This window comes from Ylistrum balloti, unplaced genomic scaffold, assembly GCF_031769215.1.
Source record: "Ylistrum balloti isolate Yb309-2 unplaced genomic scaffold, AGI_CSIRO_Ybal_v1 Utg372054, whole genome shotgun sequence".
In the NCBI taxonomy this organism is placed as follows: domain Eukaryota; kingdom Metazoa; phylum Mollusca; class Bivalvia; order Pectinida; family Pectinidae; genus Ylistrum; species Ylistrum balloti.
Window position 1 is genome coordinate 76537 of NW_026782992.1, and position 25592 is coordinate 102128.

At 36.3% G+C, this 25592-nt stretch overlaps 1 protein-coding gene across 1 annotated transcript in view; it reads left to right on the forward strand.

Annotated features, from left to right (window-relative positions):
* Positions 1 to 24866, forward strand: part of LOC132564198 (nonsense-mediated mRNA decay factor SMG8-like) — a 29182-nt gene extending 4316 nt beyond the window's left edge. The window contains exons 5-22 of the mRNA XM_060228875.1: positions 483 to 566; positions 1191 to 1258; positions 1920 to 2085; positions 2241 to 2329; positions 3027 to 3160; positions 3848 to 4044; positions 4513 to 4652; positions 5434 to 5521; positions 6014 to 6169; positions 7473 to 7613; positions 17736 to 17946; positions 18858 to 19265; positions 20011 to 20154; positions 20405 to 20545; positions 21093 to 21214; positions 21671 to 21732; positions 22317 to 22496; positions 23084 to 24866. Of these exons, the coding sequence (XP_060084858.1) occupies positions 483 to 566; positions 1191 to 1258; positions 1920 to 2085; positions 2241 to 2329; positions 3027 to 3160; positions 3848 to 4044; positions 4513 to 4652; positions 5434 to 5521; positions 6014 to 6169; positions 7473 to 7613; positions 17736 to 17946; positions 18858 to 19265; positions 20011 to 20154; positions 20405 to 20545; positions 21093 to 21214; positions 21671 to 21732; positions 22317 to 22496; positions 23084 to 23201 (2649 nt within the window). The 3' untranslated portion in view covers positions 23202 to 24866. The remainder of the gene's footprint in view (positions 1 to 482; positions 567 to 1190; positions 1259 to 1919; positions 2086 to 2240; positions 2330 to 3026; positions 3161 to 3847; positions 4045 to 4512; positions 4653 to 5433; positions 5522 to 6013; positions 6170 to 7472; positions 7614 to 17735; positions 17947 to 18857; positions 19266 to 20010; positions 20155 to 20404; positions 20546 to 21092; positions 21215 to 21670; positions 21733 to 22316; positions 22497 to 23083) is intronic.
* The last annotated feature ends 726 nt before the right edge of the window (positions 24867 to 25592 follow it).

Here is a 25592-nt window from a genome sequence, read left to right on the forward strand (position 1 = left end):
ACAGTTCAATGTGTAGGGTATTCTGTCTCAGGAAAATGCTATGAATCCTTTGTCACATTTGTAGGATGTTCTGTTTCATGAAAGACCAGTGACTCCTTTGTCACACTTGTCGGGCGTTCCGTTTCAGGACCAGTGACTCCTTTGCCTTATTGATAGGATATTCTATTTCTTGACCAGAAACTCCTTTTGTCACACTTGTAGGGTGTTCTGTTTCAGGACCAGTGACTCCTTTTGTCATGCTTGTAGGGTGTTAATTTTTAGGGCCAGTGACTCTTTTGTCAAATTTGAAAGATGATCTGTTTCAGGACCAGTGACTCCATGTGTGACACTTGTAGGGTGTTCTTTTTTAGGGCCAGTGACTCCTTTGTCACATTTGTAGGGTGTTCTGTGTCAGGGCCAGTGACTCCTTTGCCCTATTAGTAGGATATTCTTTTTCAGACCAGTGACTCCATGTGTGACACTTGTTGGGTGTTCTGTTTCAGGACCTGTTCTCCCTGTGGCAGAAGGATGAGTATAAGACGACTAAAACATTACTATGGATGTTCAGTGTATCTCATATAGTCTTGGTAAGTAATGAGCCCTTGTCTCTGTTTGTTATTTCTTCTGTGTAACCTAGACAAATATTTGTGTTGTCTCCCCTTACTACATGTTCCACATTGTAACAATGTGTAATTATCTCCTTTGGTATATAGGGGATATAGGGATGTTCCTGTACACAAGTATGTAATGTTACACTTATAAAGGATCCTTATATTTTGGACAAGTATAAATATCAGGGTTGTTGGGTCAAGGTCGATGTTACTGATTTTTGTTTACATAGCCCAAAGGGCCAAGTGAGCTTATGGGCATATTGTGGCAACTGCCAAATGTCCGTCAATTTTTTCCCTAAATATTGCTGCTAATCATAAAGGACCTACAGGATTTTGACCAAAGCATCCTTTGGGGAAAGGGAACAAAGTTTGTATAAATGATAGTTCTCAGTCCCCTTAGACAGTTCAATCATGCGCTGGCAGCAAGGCTGAATACCTGATGTTTAACACTACGTGATCACTATTTGTAACAGCTAACAGTTTGATTCAGACCAGATCTATATTTGATCTCGACATATGTCAGGTTCACTACAGCTACTGCAGTAACCTGTACGTATCTCTTAAAACTTGCCAATATATGTATGTTTTTTTCTGTTGCAGCTCTCGCATCCAGGATCATCATTTGATATAAGCTATGTGCGAATGTTTAGGACCCTCGACACTATCAGGTATGTAGTCATCAGGACAGCTGTCAATGGTCCAGATTGATGACAAATTTGTATAGTTAATGAGTAGATATTTAAAACATTTAAGTATTACAATGGCTAATAGACAGTCCCTATTTGCTGCCATTTTCTAAGTTTCCTCACAGAAAGGGAAGCTTTTATTTGTCAATAACTGATGATTTAAGCAGCAAAAAGTTGTGAAACGATAATTCTATGATGGAGGTCTATGAATACTTCATTTAATGTCACACAAAGTGAAATGACAGGTCTGATTCAGTGATGTTACATACAAGTCTGAATGAGTCAATGTTTAATTGTGGTTAGGTGCTATTTGGCGAATCATTGTGAATCAATATTTTGTAGTAAAAATGACATGGTGATTTTGTTTAACTTGTATGTCATCCCACTGTTAAAATCTTAATTGAGAAAAAAAGTGTATTATTACTTGATGTGTGAGCTTGAAAACCCACCATCATCAGATGGTAGGCTAAAATCAAATTACCCTTCATCGATGATCCATCATCCATCCATCTGATAAATTATTAGTGACAAATTGTCCTGTCTATAAATGTCACCGATGTTTTTTTGTGTCCGATCTTACAGATTTTACATTATGTTTGCACTAGAATTCCTTGTAATAATGATATTGTTCTCTAACTTACAGACTGAAATTACAGCACTGTGTGACAGAACAGTTACAGAACTTGCCTATATCCAAGGACTGGTACCATTCTGGGCGACCCTGCTCTCCACGGGTCTTGTTTGTCTTCAACAAGCCTGGCAGACCAGAACATCTGTCAGATGACGTCGACACTGGAACCATTAGTAAAGTAAGTATACAATATTGATAACGTCTAGTTAAGACAGATCCAGTAACAAATACTACAGTTTAAAATATTGAGGGTACGATTTCCACAAAAATAAGAAAACAAAATGATGCTTTTTATTTTGAATGTTGATTTGATTCTTAATTGTGTTTGAACAGAAATCATCGCAAGTACGTAAACCGCAGCACAGCATGGAGGATCAAATATACCGCATCTTGCGAAAGTCTCGAGTCATCACCAACATCAGGTCAGTTCTGTGTCATAGGTCAAACAAGGGTCATCGTCAGTAACAGGTCAGTTTACGGTCACAGGTAAAACAGGGGTCATCATCAACATTACTATAATCCAGGGTCATTTGTCAAGACAAGGGTCATCATCAGTGACAGGTCAATTTAGGGTCACAGGTAAGACCGGGGTCATAATCAACATTACTATAATTCAAAGTCATAGGTCAGACATGGGTTATCACTAACATTACTGTAATCTAGGGTCAAAGGTCAGACTAGGGTCATCAATAATAGGTCAATTTAAGGTGACATTATGTCTACTCTTAGATAAGGGTCATCATCAGCATCAGATTACTTCAGGATGAAAGTTCAGACAGAGGTCAACATCAACAGGTCAGAAAAGACCATTGGTCAGACAATGAACATCATCAACATGGATCAGTCAGGACCATTAACAATAATGAAAGTACATGTAGCTTTCTTATCACTTCACAGAAGTAGGGTTTTCACATATTTGCTCTCATTTCTACAAAAGTTTAAGTCATGTTGTCATGGAAATGTTTATAATATACATGTACATAAGTAAGAAATGTTGTGGATGGAAATTAAAACAAAGAACATTCAGTAAACAAATAAACAAGGAGGTATATGAGTTACCTGTGATACAGTGATGATACACTGTTAGAGCAGATAACAGTCTACTTCATGTTATTACAGTAACAACTCACTGTTTGCTGTACCAGCTAACCAGGAATTTGTGTTCCTCCACGGTCACCAGCCTGAGGTCACTGATCCAGTCCAGCAATACTTACATCAGCTAAGGAACAACAGTACGCTCAACAAAGACTCTGGTTAGTATAAATCCCACAACAAAATTAGGGGCTGGATGTTGTAAACTAAGCTACCTAAGTGTCCGTCTGTAACTTAGGGGCTGGAGTGTGGTTAACCAGGTTATCTAACTGTTTGTCTATAGAAAGTGGCTGGAGTGTTGTTAACAAGGTTATCTAACTGTCTGTCTATGAGAAAGGGGATGGATGTTGTTAACCAGATTATCAAACTGGCTGTCTTTAAGTCAGGGGCAGAAGTGTTGTTAACCAGGTTATCTGTCTGTCTGTAACTGAGGGACTGGGGTGTTATTTACCAGTTTACCTAATTGTCTGTCTATAAGTCAAGGGCAGAAGTGTTGTTAACCGGGTTATCTATCAGTATGTCTATAAGTTAGGGGCTGGAGTGTTGTTAACCAGGTTTTCTAACTGTCTGTCTGTAACTTAGGGGCTGGGGTGTCATCGACTGAATATCAGAATTGAATGCAAGAGTAACACAATTAATATAAAATGCTTTTTGTAAACAGCTATTTTTGTAGGAGTCCAGAATGCCATTTTCCAAAATATTGATGAGTACCATAGACAAATGATGAGTCTAGAACTCAAATAGAGTCCCAAAAAATCACTGATTTTAATAGCAGCTCTAGTTTCTCCTGAATTTGTATTTTTGTACAGTAGTAAACAGTGCCCTGAACAATTTTCTCCAATTTTCAGATTCTCCAAGAAGCTATCAGGCCAATCGGAGGTCAGCGCAGTCTGGTCTCCATGACATGACAAGGTCATCGTCCCGGACACAGAGGTCAGGCAGCTCCTCCAATTTTAAAGAGTTCCTGTCACAGCACATAGAAACAGCATTGGGACGGGGTTTTGATGACAATGTTGGAAGGAACCCAGTTCCACCTATTTTTGATGTATGTTTACTTTATCACACAAGATGATATTTGTAATGATAAGTCTATACTGCAGCCACATGTATAATGGTGCTATATCACATAAAATGTTCATTAGAACTTCATTTTATGGTTTATGCACAAGGCTTTTAAGTGTAAAATGTTTTGTGGATGTCAAATCAATGCATACATAGTTTTTTCTTCTGAAGTCTTATTCATTGCATTTTATTTTCATGGTTAGGCTAGAGCCATGAAAACAAGGTCCTTATATTACTTGAGACAATAAAGTTTGTTAACATATTTTATTATATTAAATGCACAGTTTCTTTTAATGACAAAAGTAAACTTTGTTCAGTACACTGAAGTGCAGAATGCCTGTTATTATTTTTGTCAGTGTCTAGTTTTTGTTATTTTTTAACTAAGCTTGCACGATTAATATTGAAATAGTGAATTTTAAATGAAAAAGAATCACATTATCTACATTTTTAGGTGCCAACTTGTCAGACCTGGTTCAATGTGTCCTCTAAACTCTACAACTTCTTCTTCGGTGATACTGTTAGTGGTAAAGCACAAGCCACCTTTAACACCCTGAAAAGTCTACTGGAAACAGATATCCGCTTCTCTGAAAAGTAAGTTCCTCTTGCTGGATTCAAACTCGGAAATGATTCCGTAAGTTATATCTAAGTTATTATTGGAGTTTTGTTTATAAACCTGATTTTTATATTGCTCAGGTGTGTGAAAATAAAAAATGTTTCTGTCAACAGCTTGTTATAAAATTTATATTGTTAACATAATTAAGTGCATACAAATTCAAGTGTATTGTCACTTTCATGCATCGGAAATAATTCCCATATATAAATGATAAACAGAAATGATACTCACTATCACTCTCTACACCCCTGGATTATGTCATGGCAAATTTGAAAGTTCCATGTGTGGCACCTTTTGATCAAGACTAGTTTGATCCTTTGATGTACATCAAATGAATATTGTGGTTGCAAAAGGGTATATTGTAATGGCTTTGACGTTGAGTGTCACTCCTTTGTAATCTTCAAAAGGAGCGTACCAGTCTGTGATTGGTCAGTTTCTTTCTCCTGGAACCTGCTGTAGACTGATCAAATTACTTTGCTTGTGTCTTCGATATTGCAATGACATGTTCCAGTGGTAGAGAGAGCGATAGAGAGTGATAGAGAGCATAACCATGGAGTCTTGATGATGACAGTAGTCGGAAATATATGTTGGGGATTAAATTTTGCTAAATTTTCAATCATTTAAAATAAACATGAAAGTAAGCACTCAGAAAATATGTTTATGGTGAATAACATCAAAATTTGACAAGTAAGTGGGATTTTCTGTAAGTTATAGTCAGTATTACATTGAAAGTGTAATGTGGTGTTTGGTATGTTTCAGTCGATGTAACAAGGTACTGCCTCTGGCTGAAGCAGCATACCAGGAGGGACTGCCTACTCATTACATCACTAACTTTCATCTGACCAAGGTAAGTCTGAGTATAATACAACATAAAGTATCACAAAATCAGAGGATCAATTCACAAAAGAACAAATAAGGTTGTTTCTGGTCGAGGAATGTCTTAGTTTTATAGAGGACTGTCATGCTAGAAGGAACCATGCTGCACATTAGAACTGCTGTTTATGGAAGATATAATGGACATCTAATAAGCTGGTCTGGATATTTTAATTTCAACTGAATACACGAATGAGTGTTCCTTTTTTGGGTTGTCGAGTGGTGCAGTGGTAATGCATTCACATTTCATCGGGGTTTCAATTAACAGAACAGACATGAAAATATAAGGGGTCAATTGCATGACCATGAGGGTTTTTCCTGGTTACTAGGGTTTCCTCCCTCAATATAAAACCCCTTGCACTCTTACATACCAGCATGTGATTGCTGAGTGATTAGTTTAAGTTGAAATAATTTTGTTTCACAATTTTTTAAAAATAAAGTTTATACCATTGTTTTTTCTGTACAGCTTGCTCAGGCCCATCGAGTGTTTTATCAGTTTGCTCGAGGTCCTGCATGTGAGAAGTACCTAAAACAATTAGAGGCTGCATGTGAGAAATATTGGAAAAATGGACATCAGCTATGTGAGGAAGTCAGTTTGACTGGAAACCACTGTGTGAATCCGGTAAGTCTTAATAATTTATCCTTACCTCATCTAGAACCAAGTTACTTCACCACAAACTAGAACAAAGTAACTGATAACCTCAAGCTTAAACCTGGTACAGTCAAACCTGTCATAACGGCCACACTAGTTAGAAGGCAACCTGCTTGTAATGACCATTTTCAGACCTTCCCAATCGCTTTTGCTCATTAATGATACCTAATTTAACGGCTACTTGTCTAACGCAGCCAGCGGCCACCCTTTTCGTCCCCAAACTCGTGATCGAACCTCGTTTAAACAGCCGTTTTGACCACAAGTCATTTGACAAGCTTTCTTGACTGCGAGTCACGTTTTCTCGCCACGTTAACATTCCTACAAAGAAAACAGCTGATGGCACATGAACACAACTCACCATGCATTTTATATTGAGTTTGATTTCATTTACGTCACTGGTATACACAATACAGGCATATTATAACTATTGTGGCAAATCACCTTGAAATATGAGCTCAGACAAAACCACAAACTCCCAAGTACAGGAAGACAGTGACAATCCTGATTATTAAACTGTATTCAAATATCAATGTGCAAATTGCCGCAACTTGGGTTCGAAAATAAGGAACCTCAATTAAGAGGCCACCTCTCTATAAAGGCCACTTTCATTATTTCCCCACAGTGGCTGTTTAATACAGGTTAGACTGTAATTTAAAAGTTATTCAACCTCAGCCAGGATCAGGAAGTATGAAAGTCTTATATGATTTTACACAAAATGAATGCCAACGTATTATCTTGGACTCGACACATTTCCGTCTTATAGCCAGAAGTGGAGCACCAAATATGGCATGTTGTAGAAATTTTGGACAACATGTTTTGAATGAATAATGAACATTTTATTTCTGTTCTTAGTGTTAAAAATTTCTTTGTTTTCCCATTGCTATTTACGTTAAACTAATAAATTGGAACTATTATTAAAACCTCAAACTCCAGCCTGGTAAGTCTGATAAGTTATTGACCCTTACACTACAGCTTTGTAAGTTGCCCTACCACAAAGTCTCATGTGGAATGTTTGAGAAGTAACCAAATCACAAATTTCAGTGGAGTAAATCTCAAAAGTTACAAAGCCACAACCTCCAGCACAGTAATCTGAAAAGTGACTTACCAGGTATTTGCAGTTTATGCCAACTAGAGCCTGTTAAATATGAAAAGTTACCTAACCACAAACTGACAAATTGTGTAAGTAAAGTAAGAGTTATCTCCCCTTAATTTTACCAATAATAATAATTAATAATACCAAATTGATGACGTGTTTATACTGTTTTGGCTGTAGTTGCACCGCTTGCCTGAGGAGGGGGAGACAGAGGATAACGCCCACCTGCCAGTAATGGCTCACTCAAGTCAGATGAAGACAAAGGCTGTATGTAACTGTGGCCGAAAACAGGCAGACAAGGATGACCCATTTGACCACAAGGTAAGCATGACTTGTAGTTTAAAGGGCAAATGATGCCAGGCATGTTGGAATGTGAAATGTTGTGAAAGATTTGAACTTCGTTGACTTTTAAAATTTGAGGAACCTGCCTTACTCAAAAGTTCCCCGGTAATTTTCGGTTCTCAGGCATGTGAAATGTGGTGATGGAGTTGAACTTTGTGGAACTCTTATAACTCAAAGTACCAGTTTAACTCAAAGTAACAGAAAATAACCATGTTACATTGTATTTGTAATAACGATAACTTTGTTATATACACAAAACAAGAGTTTGTACAGTGAATGCATATTTCTTTTACAACAACACTGTGTCTGTAATTCTTAGCCAATCAGAGAAAGGCAAAATAACCACACTGAAATATATCTGGAATAGGAAATGAAATGACACCCATATGTTCTTACAAACCTGAATTAGGCTTTAAACGATTGAAAATATAATTTGGACCATTTGCCCATTTGAAATTAAGTTGAAATTATTTTCTGTATGTTTTGTATCGCCAAAAGATTTATGATTTTCACATGCAAATTCATACTGAATGTTACTTGTATGTATCATTTAGGGGACACACAGATGTTATTGTTAATATCTAGTTATTGAGGAAGCTACTCTTTATATGATAAATCAGTCAAAATGTCTTGTCTCAGGGAAAAGTATTTTTGTTTTTGTTTACGCTTATCGTATTGGATAATTGAATACAGGATCTACATAAGACTGTGTTGCAGTAGCTTCCCTTCATACACTGTTACTACAACATTAAATTTAAATCACAGTTACCTCCCCTGGTACACTTTTGACTTATATAGCTTCTACACCACCCTGTGATGGATCATAAAATGTTTTAAAGTGAATAATCGTAAATAGAATCAAGATAATTGCTGAAACCAAGATTTTCGCTTATCATCTAAAGCTCTGGTGATATGCTTTGCAATATGTTTTGTGTGTCATAAGACTCTTTCATATGTTCGGGTGTAGACAGTGAGGCAAAGCCTCAGGCTTTTCAACATTTTGTGACCCCGAGGGTGAAATATCCCATCATTCACTGGACAAATGAAAGAGTATTTTTTTCTCATTTTTTGTTCTAAATATTGGAAAAATATAGCTTTAGACGTTATAATGTACTACAAAGGATACAATATTACACTGAAGTCATCTATTTCAAATAATTAACAAATTGACATAGAAAATGGATTCTCTGTACCTAGATTTGGCAAACAAAGTTTGCTTTAGAAAATTGAAACAAAATATAAACAGTTACTGTAAATAACTATTTGTACACAAAATTGTATACTTTGTATCAGATGGTAATGTCAGTTGAGAAGGGACATGTTACATCAGCTCTGCATGGGTGTCTGTATTGCATGTGATGGTGCATTATACAGGAAGGGACATGTCACATTTCTATGTGTGTGTGTCTGTATTACATGTAATGGTACGTTATACAGGAATGGACAGGTCACATTTCTATGTGTGGCTGTTTGTATTACATGTAATGGTGCGTTATACAGGAACGGACAGGTCACATTTCTATGTGTGTGTGTCTGTATTACATGAAATGGTGGGTAATACAATAAGGGACATGTCACATTTCTATGTGTGTGTGTCTGTATTACATGTAATGGTGCGTTATACAGGAACGGACAGGTCACATTTCTATATGTGAATGTACAGGAACGGACAGGTCACATTTCTATGTGTGTGTGTCTGTAATACATGAAATGGTGGGTAATACAATAAGGGACATGTCACATTTCTATGTGTGTGTGTCTGTATTACATGTAATGGTGTGTTATACAGGAACGGACAGGTCACATTTCTATGTGTGTGTGTGTCTGTATTACATGAAATGGTGGGTAATACAATAAGGGACATGTCACATTTCTATGTGTGTGTGTCTGTATTACATGTAATGGTGAGTTATACAGGAACGGACAGGTCACATTTCTATATGTGAATGTACAGGAACGGACAGGTCACATTTCTATATGTGAATGTACAGGAACGGACAGGTCACATTTCTATGTGTGTGTGTGTCTGTATTACATGAAATGGTGGGTAATACAATAAGGGACATGTCACATTTCTATGTGTGTGTGTCTGTATTACATGTAATGGTGTGTTATACAGGAACGGACATGTCACATTTCTATGTGTGTGTGTCTGTATTACATTTAATGGTGCGTTACACAGGAACGGACAGGTCACATTTCTATGTGTGCGTGTCTGTATTACATGTAATGGTGCGTTATACAGGAACGGACATGTCACATTTCTATGTGTGTGTGTGTCTGTATTACATGAAATGGTGGGTAATACAATAAGGGACATGTCACATTTCTATGTGTGTGTGTCTGTATTACATGAAATGGTGGGTAATACAATAAGGGACAGGTCACATTTCTATATGTGTGTGTGTCTGTATTACATGAAATGGTGGGTAATACAATAAGGGACAGGTCACATTTCTATGTATGTGTGTCTGTATTACATGTAATGGTGTGTTATACAGGAACGGACAGGTCACATTTCTATGTGTGTGTGTGTCTGTATTACATGAAATGGTGGGTAATACAATAAGGAACATGTCACATTTCTATGTGTGTGTGTCTGTATTACATTTAATGGTGCGTTACACAGGAACGGACAGGTCACATTTCTATGTGTGTGTGTCTGTATTACATTTAATGGTGCGTTACACAGGAACGGACATGTCACATTTCTATGTGTGCGTGTCTGTATTACATGAAATGGTGGGTAATACAATAAGGGACAGGTCACATTTCTATGTGTGTTTGTCTGTATTACATGTAATGGTGAGTTATACAGGAACGGACATGTCACATTTCTATGTGTGTGTGTCTGTATTACATGAAATGGTGGGTAATACAATAAGGGACATGTCACATTTCTATGTGTGTGTGTCTGTATTACATGTAATGGTGCGTTATACAATAAGGGACATGTCACATTTCTATGTGTGTGTGTCTGTATTACATGTAATGGTGCGTTATACAATAAGGGACATGTCACATTTCTATGTGTGTGTGTCTGTATTACATGTAATGGTGCGTTATACAGGAAGGGACATGTCACATTTCTATGTGTGTGTGTCTGTATTACATGTAATGGTGCGTTATACAATAAGGGACATGTCACATTTCTATGTGTGTGTGTCTGTATTACATGTAATGGTGCGTTATACAGGAAGGGACATGTCACATTTCTATGTGTGTGTGTCTGTATTACATGTAATGGTGCGTTATACAGGAACGGACAGGTCACATTTCTATGTGTGCGTGTCTGTATTACATGTAATGGTGTGTTATACAATAAGGGACATGTCACATTTCTATGTGTATGTGTCTGTATTTCATATGTATAATACATTAAATGTGAAATACATGAACAGCAAACCTTGGTGTATTGCTCTAGGCAGGCCAGGATTACCTGGGTAAAAATTAGAGAGAAACAGAGATTACATAACAAGCATCTGTTATATATGATATTTCTTCACTTGAGTTTGTTATCTTAGCAAGTGTTTTTATGGAACTTTTAGAAAAATAACTCATTAAAGTGAAATAAATATCATATATATCAACTGTGCGTTTGTGTGGCCTGTTTCTACCACAATGAAAGAGCTCTTCCAATGACAAATTGATGTGTTCTGTACCCACTGTGTGTTATGTTTATGATAACCTTTAGGGTGTTATGATAAGACCTGTTGTGAAATGCCTTGATGTAAAACTGACAATTTCAGAAATATTTGGAATATTTTAATTTATGACAAACTTCAGCAAGTGATTAACAGGTTTATTATCATCAAAATAATCAATTGATAAAAGTCCTTATAAAAATTTAGGTATTACTCATAATTAATTTCCACAAGTTCCTGAAGTGCTCTTCAGGGTCAAAGTTCGCTTTGTCAGCCAATCAAAACATTTGTGGAGTTTGATTCTATGAGGTATCATTGCCACCTACCTACTGAGTTTGTCCATGGACCTTGATCCTCACTTTACATAACATTATAAAACCTCTCAACCGCAAATTATATGAGATGTATATTAAATGTGACACAATGTTTATATACTCTGATAAAATGTATGTTCTTGCGAGACTTAATTAGTAATGGAAAGGAATCATTATTCATTTTAAGAGTATGTGTTTCTGCATGACGCTGCCAATATAAAAATTTCAGTGCTGCATCTGCTAGAAAATACATAGATATATACAAAAATTACATATCAAAATGTGATATGTGTATTAAACTGGTTTTTTTTTCATTTGATTTGGCTTCATATGTGAAACATTTTTTACTTGGGATTTTAGAATATGAGGGTTAGGAAGAGGAATTAAGAAATGTAAGCACTGATGCTATATCTTTATATAGGTCAGAAGGTACAGTGGTCCATTAATTCGGGGGTGACATCATTTTTATATAACTTCTTGTGGTCAGATCTCTCGGGGAAAACCTACTGAACTTCAAGCAGAGGTCATTAGGTACAGAGCGGTATGTCTTTGTGACATTCAACTCCAGGCATCCTAAAGATACAGGGATAGTGTTTAATTACTTACTGTAGGCAGCAGCAGGTGCATGTGATATGTATATATATCTACCAGCAGATATTTTGGTATTATATGAGATAAAGATAGGAAGACTAAGATTAAAATATTGAACAATCAAATCTGTTTTCACTGATAACATACCAGATCATACCTTTTGTACAGCATGCCTGCCAACCTTTTGGAACTTCTATAGGAGGGATCTCGAATGAAAATTTCATGCATTCAAAAAAGTGTGTTGACATACCTAAATTTGACAACACATTTTTACAATACTTAAAATCTATTTCATTTTGTGAAACAGGTTTTATAGACAATAGTGTAGCAGCTTTATTGATAATTTATGTCTGGGGTTGATTTTTTGTTCTTTCATGTGGAGCCAAAACTCGAGAGTTTCAAGTGGTAATTGACATTTTAGTACAAATGTCATCACAGGGTACAAACTCCAAAATATTATGTATAATTAAGCCAAGACTTTCTCAATTTTCACATGTAATAAAGATATTTCTGTCAAATAAGTTCTTCACTTTTATGGTAACTACATAGTGCAAGTAAAATATAAGATGTATATCACAGACGGAAAATTGTCTAAAACATATTTTTATAGTAGTTTTCACTTATCAAAAAAAAAATTGTGAAACCATTTTGGATTACTTTTTCACTTTGGTTTTTAAAAAAAGATCCCGATGGCAATATTTAAGAGGGCAAAAAGGAAAAATTTATATATACAATCCCTACAATACAAAACAATTCATTATAATCTGATCCAGGACTTAGTAATCTTTGAGATTAAAACTTTTCATTTATATCTTGTACTAATATAGAATTTATAATAACTTAACAATATGTTAATAATACATTGATCATTGTATATATCCATAGACTTTTTTGAAATCATCCTCACCAGATGGTTGACTTTTAAAATCACTCTCAATTTATTTAAAAGTTTTCTTGTTACAGCTTTGGGAAGGATAATTCTCCACATAATATGTTCCGTTTAATCCTTAGTTGTGCTCTGTCCTTGCTGGAACTGATCAAGGTTGACAATGAGTATGTTTAAAGAAAAATCTGGAAATTTTTTTTTTCAAATATCAAGAAAAAAATGGCCGACAGGTGGCCATCTTGAATTTTGATAGTGACAGTTTGTTATCTCTAAAACTCTGAGCACTGGTGGAATCTTTGTCTTTATGTAAAGATTTCTCTTTGTGTCATAAGATATCAGACTAAAAACTTGTGAAAGTCATTTCATGGTGGGCACCTGACAATACCTCCTGGATCTATTGTGTATGATTCCCTGTAACATGGCCTAGTGTGACATATTAAAAGGGGATAGCAATGAAATGACGTCATTCGCTTGTGAAATGTATTATGACATCACAATGGAGATCGTAAAATGCCATGGAAATGGAAATCTGAAGTATTTGTAAAGTTGATAGTTTATATGTTAAAAGGATCTTAATGTTGTTTTCATATTTATGAAACTTATCACAAACTTTTTATTTTAGCTCAACAAAGGCTCTGGAAAAATTCTTTGAATTCCATAAATTATATACTATAGTTTGTATTGTATACTATCGAAACTTTAAATCAAGGCTAAAGGTCATCTTTCTGTCTTACACAGACATTCAATTAATTGTAGTTACATTTAGCTTGTACTGGTACCACGACTCAAAGTCAAATTCGTACTAAAATCCATTTTGCTAGTCCATTCTATGTCCATCTTAGATTTTATGTGCTTTTTGTTGAAAAAATTCCTTTAGAAATATCCAAGTGCTTATATATATTATTTGAAATTAAGTGAAATCTTGCACATTTATATACAAACCTGTTTAACTAAGTATGTTATATAATAACATACCAACTGAATACAAAACAGATTGAAAAATAGAACTGTTTTGGTTCAAATTTTTAAATAATTTTTAATGTACTTGATAAACCAATATGATTTCAGTCCATAGAGAATTTAAGAAAAGTTCAAACCTATTGTTAAACACACAGTAACAGAAGTCAACTGTTTTTTTAGGAGCTAAATCATTAAAGTATTACTTTACGCTGGTCTTTAAAGTGATGACTTGGCAAATAAAACCTTTCAATTTCTTCTGTACTAAACGATGTTGTTGACTGTAAAATGTGTGATTCCATTATCCAACCGGAAATAATTTCCGGTTTTCTTTAATGTATTAAATTTTTCCTTTGAAGTCATGAATGTGTAGTGTTATCAATGGGAGGGAGGATTTCTCGGCTGGGAGACAACATGTGTATTGTGTCTAGCGGCTGACTGGGAAAACCCAGTCTGGTCTGGTCTAGGTTTTCGATCATGGTGGGGGCCCCCCACCACTAGTGTCAGATAGGTATTTATATATCAAAACAAATGCTTCAACCTTCATCTAAAAAATGTTGTCTGTAGATTTAAAATTAATTTAACAGAATGTCTCCCCTGTCTCACTTTACAATAGAAACAACCAATCAGGGACATAGGATAAAAGGGACTTTTACATTATTGTATATATGTTGTGTATCCATGCTGAATGATTTTACATCATGACTAATCCTGACTACATGTTTGTAATAAGATGGATCTTATGACTACAGGCACTTAGCTAGTGATAAGAAAAAGTAGATATATATATACACTGTATATGTTAAGATATACATACATATACTATTTTATTTATCAGTGAGCTCATCATAAGTACACAATCTAATAATAATTGTTTTTGTCTTTTCTTATTTCTATTTCTGCTCATTCTCAACATCTTTAATCTGTGCAGCATTTTAATTTTCACTGCAATGTCATTTTTATTTCTCTTTGATTTATAAAGGCACGCAAAAGTTCAAATGCAAGTCATGTGTTTTTTTCTTCCTCTTATGGTTCATATTTCATCAAACGCTGAAATAAAAAGACAGATTTTTTCACAAAAGTTGCTCAAATTGACTGTTGTCGTCTGTCTTTAATATTATTTTCACAGTAAATGCAGTGCAAATATTTAGCCATTTGTTTCATCCTCGAAACAGGCCAACAACAGGGAATAACTTGATTATATTAATTGGAAGTTATTGCAGAAATTTACAAATTTTTTTTTTTTCGAAAGTTTACTTGAATTACCTGATGTCCTGCTACACATTATATGTTGAATTTATATTTATGACTTATAAGTTACAAAATTACATTTATTTTCAATAAATCTCCATAGATGATAACCACCTGAATTAATGCCCCCCAAAAATGGCTTTGATTCGGTAACTTTGGTATGCTGACGAGTGATGTGTCACCAGTGTTTTGTTACAATGTTATAGGACACACCTCTGTGGTCACAGTTCCAGCGTGATTGATAGCAAGCGTGAATCTGTCGACCCAGAGGTTGTACTGAAGGTCAAAACGGGTGATTTATTTGTACCTACCAGGAGTAAAAGTATGGTAGAGAGATAACCTTATTTACATATCCCCAAGTAACTGATGCACCGGAAATTACTAAATATTTTTGTGGGAATTCCTTCATGGGTAGATGAGATAGAAGGCCAAAATATTTTTGTACACCAATAAAGTCATGTCATTTGGAGAAAAAAATGTATATATTTACCAGTTGGTGCTAATTTTGTATTTGAAAAGACAGAAAAGCACTGATTTGGTTTCAAATTTTTTTTTTTTTTTTCATCGCAACAGTCATATTACTCATCTCTCGTGATGTTATTTTTGTATTAGTGAGGAATGTACAGAAATTTTCATTTTGTTCTAATCAAGCTAGTTACTTTGCCAAATTCTTATACGTGCTAACCCCAAAGCCCTTCCTTTAAACATTCATACGACAGCATTTACATCTGTCAGAGATGAAATTCACCAAGGCTGTTTGTACCGACCATGTTATCACACAGGCTAAAAAACCACAAAAATCTGTTTGTTATGAGGAAGGTGATTCATAGAGATGGTAATATTCCTGGGTATGCTGTCCTCAACATTATAAACACCACAGGGGAGTCTCCAGTCTCTAATTACCCTCGCCCTCATAAAAAATATTTTTCTAAGGCCTGAAAAATCCCCTAGGGACCCTCCAACCCATCAGTCAATCAAGGATGAAGACAGAAATATTTGAAATTTTTTTTTATTTGGTTTGTTTATTTTAGATTTTAGATATGGTGGATTTAAAATGTCATGTCAGAGTTGACTTGTACAATATTCTATGTATATCTGACATAACCTGAAAATATCAACATAATAGTTTGAATTGATTCAGAAATGTTGCCACTCATTTGATAAACACAATTTCATGTTTTTTTTACCTGTGTGAACAAACTTAGATACAGGTGTACATATTTTAAATTCAAAACTGAAATGACTTTCAGTAAATATGTAAAGAAAATAGCCTGGGAAGAAGATTTGATTTAGCTTTAACTGTTTCAAAAGTTATTTGAAATTCAAATTTTCTGTCTATATACCTTAGACCAGAAGATTCAGCATACTTTAAAATGGAGCCTTTGATTTTTGGATCAATTGAAAATCCCACTTTGACCCATGACTTATAGAGATACTTACACTCAATAAATTTCAAATTTTAGTACGTCATGTTAGGTCTAGAATCGTCCTCCTTTTTTGTTCTGATGAAGCCCAAAAGTTCAGGCAAAACCGGCTGACATACCACGAAATAAATAGAAACATGCATCCCCCTGCCCCACCCTGCCCCACCCTGCCCCACCCTAGATTTCCCCGCTCCACCCATTTTGTTTTACTCTTTATACATTATGTGATTGAATCAGGTGATTAGTCAAAAAATAGGATGTTCTCTTGACCATGGCTATGGGGAAGTGAACACCTTTGCCCCACCCTGCCCAACCCCAAGTTTTCCCATACAACACATTTTTTTTTTATTTACGTGTTGATTGAATCAGGGCAATTAGAAAAAATTGGTGAAAAATAGTTAATTAGTAAAAAAAATAGTGAAATGCTTCAACCCTTGTTAATTTTTTTGTTTTATTATGTATTGAGGAACAGAATTAAGTAAAGTGATTAGGGATTAAGTAAAACAACATCAATTAAAAACAAAATCTAACATGGTTTCACTTTACCCTGGGATGGGGTGGGGGTTTATTTCACCATAATGGTGTCATTATGTCATTCTATTTTCAGCCTGTAAAAATATAAGTTGTAATAAAATTTAAATTTTGGCTCTACATGCTCCATTGAGAACCATTTGACAGAGAATAGGGATTCTATCTGTATTCATGCCTGTTACCAATTAATCAGTAGAAACTCACATTCTGCGAGAAAGAGTGCTACAAAAGAGATTTCTGTAGCAGGTTATAGATGCTTAATGTGACCGTTTCATGATTTTGATGTCTTAGTTTATATTGAATTCTGGGTAAGGAGAATGCATTGTAGTATGCTCTTTGTATTTATTGGAACACCCCATGGTGTATGGATTAAATTTTCCTTTAAAAATGCCCTAATTGTTTTTTTCAATGGGGATTTACAAATATGACTTAATATTCTGTAATGTGTTCCAGGTGGGGGACTAAAAATTAAACTCTAACAGTGTCCTTGTTGTGTGTTTCAGACTGCGAACTTTGACTTTTTCGATGCTTTGGAGAAGGTATGTTGTGAAGAACTAAAGCATATTGAAATGCCAGTATTTCAACCCAGTACCACAGAGGTACGGGCTTGTCAGCTTCTAGCCACACCTGACAGCAAGACAGAAAACAAGGACATTGGAGGAAAGCAAGACGTGATTTCAGGACTGACCAACCTCAGTCTGGCTCTCAGTCTAGGTAGGTTAGTCTGAGTCTGACTGAGTCTAGATAAGCCACTTCTAGTCTGACTCAGTCTGGGCAGGTCTCTTTTAGTCTGAATCAGTTTAGATAGGTCACTATTAGCCTGATTCACTCTAGACAGGTCACTTTTAATCCAAAGAATGTTCCTCCAAGATGTGATTTCAGGACTGACCAACCTCAGTCTGGCTCTCAGTCTAGGTAGGTTAGTCTGAGTCTAGATAGGCCACTTTTAGTCTGAATCAGTTTAGATAGGTCACTATTAGTCTAATTCACTCTAGGCAGGTCACTTTTAATCAGACACATTCCGGGTAGGTCACTTTTAGTCTAACTCAGTTTAGGCAGGTCACTTTTAGTCTGACACATTTCGGGTAGGTCACTTTTAGTCTAACTCAGTTTAGGCAGGTCACTTTTAGTCTGACACATTCCAGGTAGGTCATGTTTAGTCCTAGTTTAGGTAGGTCACTATTTGTCTGACTCAGTTTACATAGGTCACTGTTAGTCTGATTCACTCTGGGCAGGTCACTTTTAATCTGACACATTCTGGGCCGGTCATGTTTAGTCTTAGTTAAGATAAGTCACTATTAGTCTAAATCAGTCTAGGTAGGTAGCCATTAGCCCAACTTAGTCTAGGTGCTGGTATGTGACTTTTAGTCTGAAACAAATTAAGTCAGTTTTAGTTTGGAATCAGTTTAGATTGGACACTGATAATGTGATGCATTCTAGGTAAGTTGTTAGTCTGATGCAGTCTACCTGTATGTAGGGTACTAATCCACCATTAACTTGTCACAAAAAAGTGACTTTTAGTGTGAAACAAACTTAGGGGTACAGTCATACAAACGACAGGTTTTACATTATTTTTCATTGTTCTGATTCAATAGTATTGTTATATTTTGTCTTTATCTTTGAAGGGCAATCTGGTGCTAGTGACTATTTTGGTCATACTGAGGGAACAGGAGGGGGCAGTCTGACAACAGATGACCACCCATCTAAAACGCTTGACCACCAAGGAGAGACTAGTACAAGTGACCAGATGGAAGAGACAACAAAGGAAGGTGGAGTTTGTGGAAACCAAGAGGAGACAACTCATCCTGATGTCACTGGTACAGTTGCTGATGTGAAGGAGGAAGCGGAACATCCAAGAGAAGGTCTCCAGCAGAGTAATGAGAGGACACTAAGGGAGATAACGGCTCCTCCTCAGGATGATCTAGCTGATTTGGGAAGCGAACACATAGACCATATATCTGATCCTCCTGCAGATATGCCCACCTGTACAGTAGATGAGGTGAAGGATGACCCGATCTCAATGTCAGAGTCTGGTAAGTCCACACCTGTACAGTAGATGAGGTGAAGGATGACCCGATCTCAATGTCAGAGTCTGGTAAGTACACACCTGTACAGTAGATGAGGTGAAGGATGACCCGATCTCAATGTCAGAGTCTGGTAAGTCCACACCTGTACAGTAGACGAGGTGAAGGATGACCCGATCTCAATGTCAGAGTCTGGTAAGTACACACCTGTACAGTAGACGAGGTGAAGGATGACCCGATCTCAATGTCAGAGTCTGGTAAGTACACACCTGTACAGTAGACGAGGTGAAGGATGACCCGATCTCAATGTCAGAGTCTGGTAGGTACACACCTGTACAGTAGACGAGGTGAAGGATGACCCAATCTCAATGTCAGAGTCTGGTAGGTACACACCTGTACAGTAGACGAGGTGAAGGATGACCCGATCTCAATGTCAGAGTCTGGTAGGTACACACCTGTACAGTAGACGAGGTGAAGGATGACCCGATCTCAATGTCAGGGTCTGGTAAGTACACACCTGTACAGTAGACGAGGTGAAGGATGACCCGATCTCAATGTCAGGGTCTGGTAGGTACACACCTGTACAGTAGATGAGGTGAAGGATGACCCAGTTCCAATGTCAGAGTCCATTAGTACACACATTACAGTAGACAATGTGAGAGATGACCTGACAGTGGTCTGGTAAGCACACACTAGTGCAGTAGATAAGTGAACAATTACCAATCTCAACATTTGTTTTTTTCTTAATTTACAGAACTGATTGCTCTAAGACAACACTCTACAACAGAATATTTACCTGGTATGCTTCACTCCGAGTCGCCCCTGGGCCTCCTTCCAAAGTTCCCATCCTGGGCGCTCACCTGCCTCGGCAAGAGTACCCTTTATTCCCACACCTTAGGTAAGGTCAATGGTCAAGATGATGTCGATATGATGTAGTAATTGTGTTATTGTTCACGTGATTTAGTCAATGTGATGATGTTGTTTATGTGATGTAGTCATTGTGATGTTCATGTTATTTAGCCAATCATTTTAAGCAGATTTATTGTTCCAAAAAAGTTATTTTGTAAGATCACAAAAATTGAGCCCCACAAAAATTTATGATTTAACAGTAGGACAAGTTCAATACTTGGTGCTTTTGATTTTTTCAGGTTTGGAGTTACCTGGCTTCCTCCATGGTAGTAACTACCTCTTACCTTGGGACATAACTGCTAAGATAGAGAAGGAAAAATGGCCGTCTGTTGGAGAGATGGCGTCAAGAAAAGGCAAACAAAAGAAAATCAGTCCAAAAGGTACGTAGCCTATGATAGAGGTAATATGTAACTCACTAAACAGCTTCAGCAAGGGCAAAGGTATCATCAAGTTCATCCTCAATACTCCAAGGGATACAATCACTCTCTGCACTGGTGGAACATGTCATGGCAAAATCAAAGGCACAATTGAAGTGATTTGATTGGCTCCAGGAGAAATAAACTGACCAATCACAGGCTGATATTCTGCGTTTGGAGATTAGAAAAGTTGTGACACCTAACTTCAATGCCATTACAGTATAACTTAATGTGATCTCTATATTTATTTGATATTCATCAAAGGATAAAAGTACTTGTTAGTCTTGTACACAAGTTGTCGCTCTTGGAACCTTCAGTTTTGCCATGACATGTTCCACGGGTGCAGAGTGTGAAAGTGATCATAACCTGGGGAGTATTGAGGATGTGTCAAGTTATGATATACTGATTTCATATGGATAAGTGTTTTTTGTGTGGGAATATTAATAATAAATATCAATAATAAATGAAGTTCTAAATAATACTTTTGTTTGGTATTCTGTTCTTTTTGTAGATGTTGGTGAGTTGAGTGTCCGTGTGTTCCTAGGAGATGAGTATGAATGCCCACGTGGCCATCGATTTTTCTGCAGTGGCCCAGAGAAGATCATCAAGGTCTCCAACACAAGTACTGTTAAGGTCAGTTATGTGTAATGTCAAGGTCAGTTATGTGTAATGTCAAGGTCAGTTATGTAATTTTTAGGTCATTTGTGTGAATAATCAAGTTTAATTTGGTGTGTAATGTCAAGATCGATTGTGTGTCATGTCAAGGTCATTTATGTGTAATGCCAAGGTCAGTTGTTTGTATAAAGTCAAGGAAAGTTGCGTGTAATGTCAAGGTCATTGTGTTAACTGTCATGTTCAGTTATGTTGATAATGTCAAGGTCAGAGGTGTGGTTAATATCAAGGTCAATGAGTCGTGTGTAACGTTTAATGAGGTAAACCTTTAAAATTGAAATATGAAAGTAAATGCAAAGCATGAAATACTTATTCAAACTGATACACAAACTGTCTAAGATTGATTGACCTACTAACAAACTTTGGTTACAAAACTGACAAATATGAGCCCTTCCACTTTACACTTACACATTACAGGACAATGCTACTAAACTGGTGAATCTGGACATGCCTCTCTACTGTTCCTGTCCTCATTGTAGGTAAGACCAGCACAAAGCTTTGATTGGAGGTTCAGATTTTAGACTTTGTCACAAATATTTGGATGATCTTTCTATGAAACCATGTACAATGATGTATTTTTCCAATTTTTAGGCAATGCCAAACAAGCATTGTCAGTTGCTATAGTATCCGCAGTTATCTTTCAAATTTTCCTTTTGATATACATTTTGTGTCTTCTTGAAGCATGCTTTGTAAAGACCATTAACAAAACATTTCCTGCACTTATCTGTCAGTCATTTTCTTCAATGTCTAGTCAAGAACTACTGACACCAAGTAAGGGCTTTAAAATCATGATATTTAACATGTAGCTTCTAGGGAGGAGATGCAATAAACTGATGACTTTATTTCGACAGTCAAATTTTTAAAAATATCAAATTTATATGGTCTTTCAAATAACGATCATTAACACATATCCTGTATGTGAAATGTGATTGCAAAGAGCTTTGAATATTTTACATAAATGGTGTGTTGAAGTAATAAAAAATGTCCATAAATGTATGTAAATCCTTGTTACAAATCTACATGAGCTCTGTATTGATGGTGCCTATCTACTCTGTTTTTCCAGGAGTTCTAAGGGGTTCTTGGCCCAACTGATGCGGCTGTACATTGTGACACCAGATAGCCCCCTCAGAATCACACTGTGCCCCCAAATACAGCCAGCACCCCCACCTTGCCCTCTGTTTGGCCTTGGCTTTGAAGGCCCTGTGGAACTACCACCTGGAGGACTCTGGTGTCTGCGTATTCCGTATCCTTATTGAAATGGGTTTATTTCTGGTAAAAATATGTAACGCCATATTTCTACAAAATTCTGATTATCCACAGCACTTTGTCAGACTTATTACAAAGTAAAACTGAAACATCTTAAGGAAAATGGCAATTTGATCTTGTGAACATGAAGTTCTTATTATTCTTGAAGTGATGGTACCTAATGGAGTAAAAGTTAGCATTCTTAAATAGAAGAAACTAAAGAGGAAAGGTTAGCATTCTGAGATGCCAGGGAATCTAATGGAGGAAAAGGTTGGCATTCTCTTAGATGGAACAGAATCTAAAGGGGGAAAACATCAGCATTCTTAGATGGTAGGGAATCTAAAGGGGGAAAAGGTTAGCATTCTTAGCTAGAAGGCAATCTGAAGGGGGAAAAGGTTAGCATTCTTAGCTAGAAGGCAATCTGAAGGGGGAAATGGTTAGCATTCTTAGCTAGAAGGCAATCTGAAGGGGGAAAAGGTTAGCATTCTTAGCTAGAACGGAATCTTAAGAAGGAAAAGGTCCATTAAGAGGAAATTAGGGTTATGCTATCCGTTATCCATTATCATGACCTTGACCCTAAATCAGACATGTGTATATGGGTGATGCTGGCCCCTACACAATACCCTCCGACCAACAGAGTTTACAACACTGTCACATGTTGAAGGGTGTTTACAACTATAAGGTATCTTCCCCAGATTCCTGAAGGACTTGTCTCTATTTGGTAGGAGCCATCCCCCCTTTTCTTGTAGGACTCCTGAAGAATTTGTCCTATTTTGGAGGGCCAGCCTACATTTTAAGGACTCTTGAAGGACTTGCCATTATTTTGAAGACCAGGCTGCATTTTTAGGACTCCTGAAGGACTTGTCAGCTTTTTGAAGGGCATTTCCGCTTTTTAGGATCTCTCTAGAATTCAGCATTAATTGGGATGTTTTATTGTCCACCATTGAAACCCCTGAATTCCTTACTTAAGAGTGCCATCTCCTTCTGAAGGACTTGTCAGTAGCTAAGAGAGCCATCTTCTACTTCAAGGCCGTCATAGAGACTTGTCAACATTTTGGAGGGTCAGTTTTTTTTCCACTTCAGAGCCTTCAGACTTCGAAGTCAGCACTTGATAAGGCTATCCCTCGCTGCCAGGGATTTCTGAGATGGTGTCAATCCAAGCATATAAAGACTTGTGGAGCAATATCTACATATCTGCACCAGGATGGCAAGGATAACGAGTCAACTGGATGTCAGGATCCATCCAGACAAGACTTCAAGTAGAAAAAATATGGTGTCAAGATGTTCACTTGGCTAATGTCATACAAGAATTTTATTAAACTTGATCATTATCAAGTTTATCTTTGACATGATCTTGTTTCAGAGGTCAAAGGTCAGGGCCTCTTTATATAAAATTGTTGCTTGCTCCAGTCTTATCAAACTAACAACATGAGATTTGTATGCCTTTGCTGTTTGCTGAAGGGAGAGGGACTTACACTGATACCCATGTCCATCCATTCCATTATCTGCTGTGTCGTGTTGAATAACATCATGTGCGATTCCAAATCAACAGATTTAGTTCATATTTCCCCCTTAGTATCATAATACCATGTTCTACACCTGACCAGATTCTGGTTCACACTTTCCCTATAGTATCATAACATCACATTCTACACCAATCAGATTCTGGTCTGTATAAGAGGTGGGGGGCCATTTATGTCTTATAGACATGTTATGATAAATATTTTTTGATATTTAAAAATTTCCACATAAGTTTTCAGTTATTTCAAGAATGATGGACCTATGGATATACAAAGTGTTACGGTCTATAAAGAATCTATTTACTAGAACAGATTTCAGGATGATTTGGAGAAATTCACTTGTTCAAGTTATCAAGTAATCAAGAGATTTTCTAGTGTTAAGAACTAAGTTATAATTGTTGTTGTTGGTATCCTGTTTAAAACTGTAAATTCTCTACAGCTTCCTAACCTAATAAAAAATTCTTTAATCAACCAATTAAGGCCACCCTGCCTTACACCAACACAAAACGAGTGCCCTTGTATACATGGAAAAATTTCACCTGAAAAGTACAGAGACCTGAAGCTTTGATAAAAGGCTTTGAATTCAGAACTGAAAACAATATAAACATCAGACATGATACTCTGTAGTTGTGTACAATGAAAGAGATATTGTGAGACTTTCCCAGAAAAAAGATGAGGGCGTCATACTGGTGTAGGTATTCTTATAAGTATGAGTACATTCTTGTTGCTGTTGATTTTTTAAGATTGTCCAAAATTATGCTGAGTTCTTAAATTTTCTGTAATAATGAAAGTATGATGCTTGTGATAATCTTAAATATACATATATTATATATATATGTCAGATTAAATTTGAGTTTTGTTTTTGTTTACTTATCAGGTGACTTAACTTTATCTGAAGAACTACATGAAGCAACTGGATATTAAAATTACCTGGATTCTTCATGTACAAGACTAAATATACTGTACACAATTTAATACTTATTACAGACTTTATTTTTGATAATATGATAAATAGTCCATTTTACAATCAATATTTACTTATATCTTTGTTCACTATTAGATATTAAGTAAAAAACATATTCAGCGTAAAATAATGATATAATTCAGTATACCTACATTCTGGGATCTATTTCTTTATGGTTACATTCCTCCATCCCCAAATTACATTGCTTAGATGTCACAGTTGATTCAGTAATCAGGACATGTTCCAAATACCACGATTTCCATGAAAGATGCTGACAGTTAAAATGTCTACACAAAATTTTGAAAGATTTTGAGAGTTTTATGAAGGCTATATGGGCAAATATTTTTCTTGCGCTTATCAAGTTACATATATAAAGACTGGTTTTTTTGTGAGCGTCTAAAGTGATAATTTAGTGTCAATATTCACATTTATTTTGCTGTTATTGATATTTGCATTTTACTGACTATGCTCATTCTTAGATTTCACATTAAACTTGTATGCTTCAGATTTCTTTTTCAAGTTCAAAGGTCATGGATACTTACAGTAAAATTATTTCCAGTTACATTCGCTCATCGCTAAGTACGTCGCCCGAATTACTTTATTCGAAGGT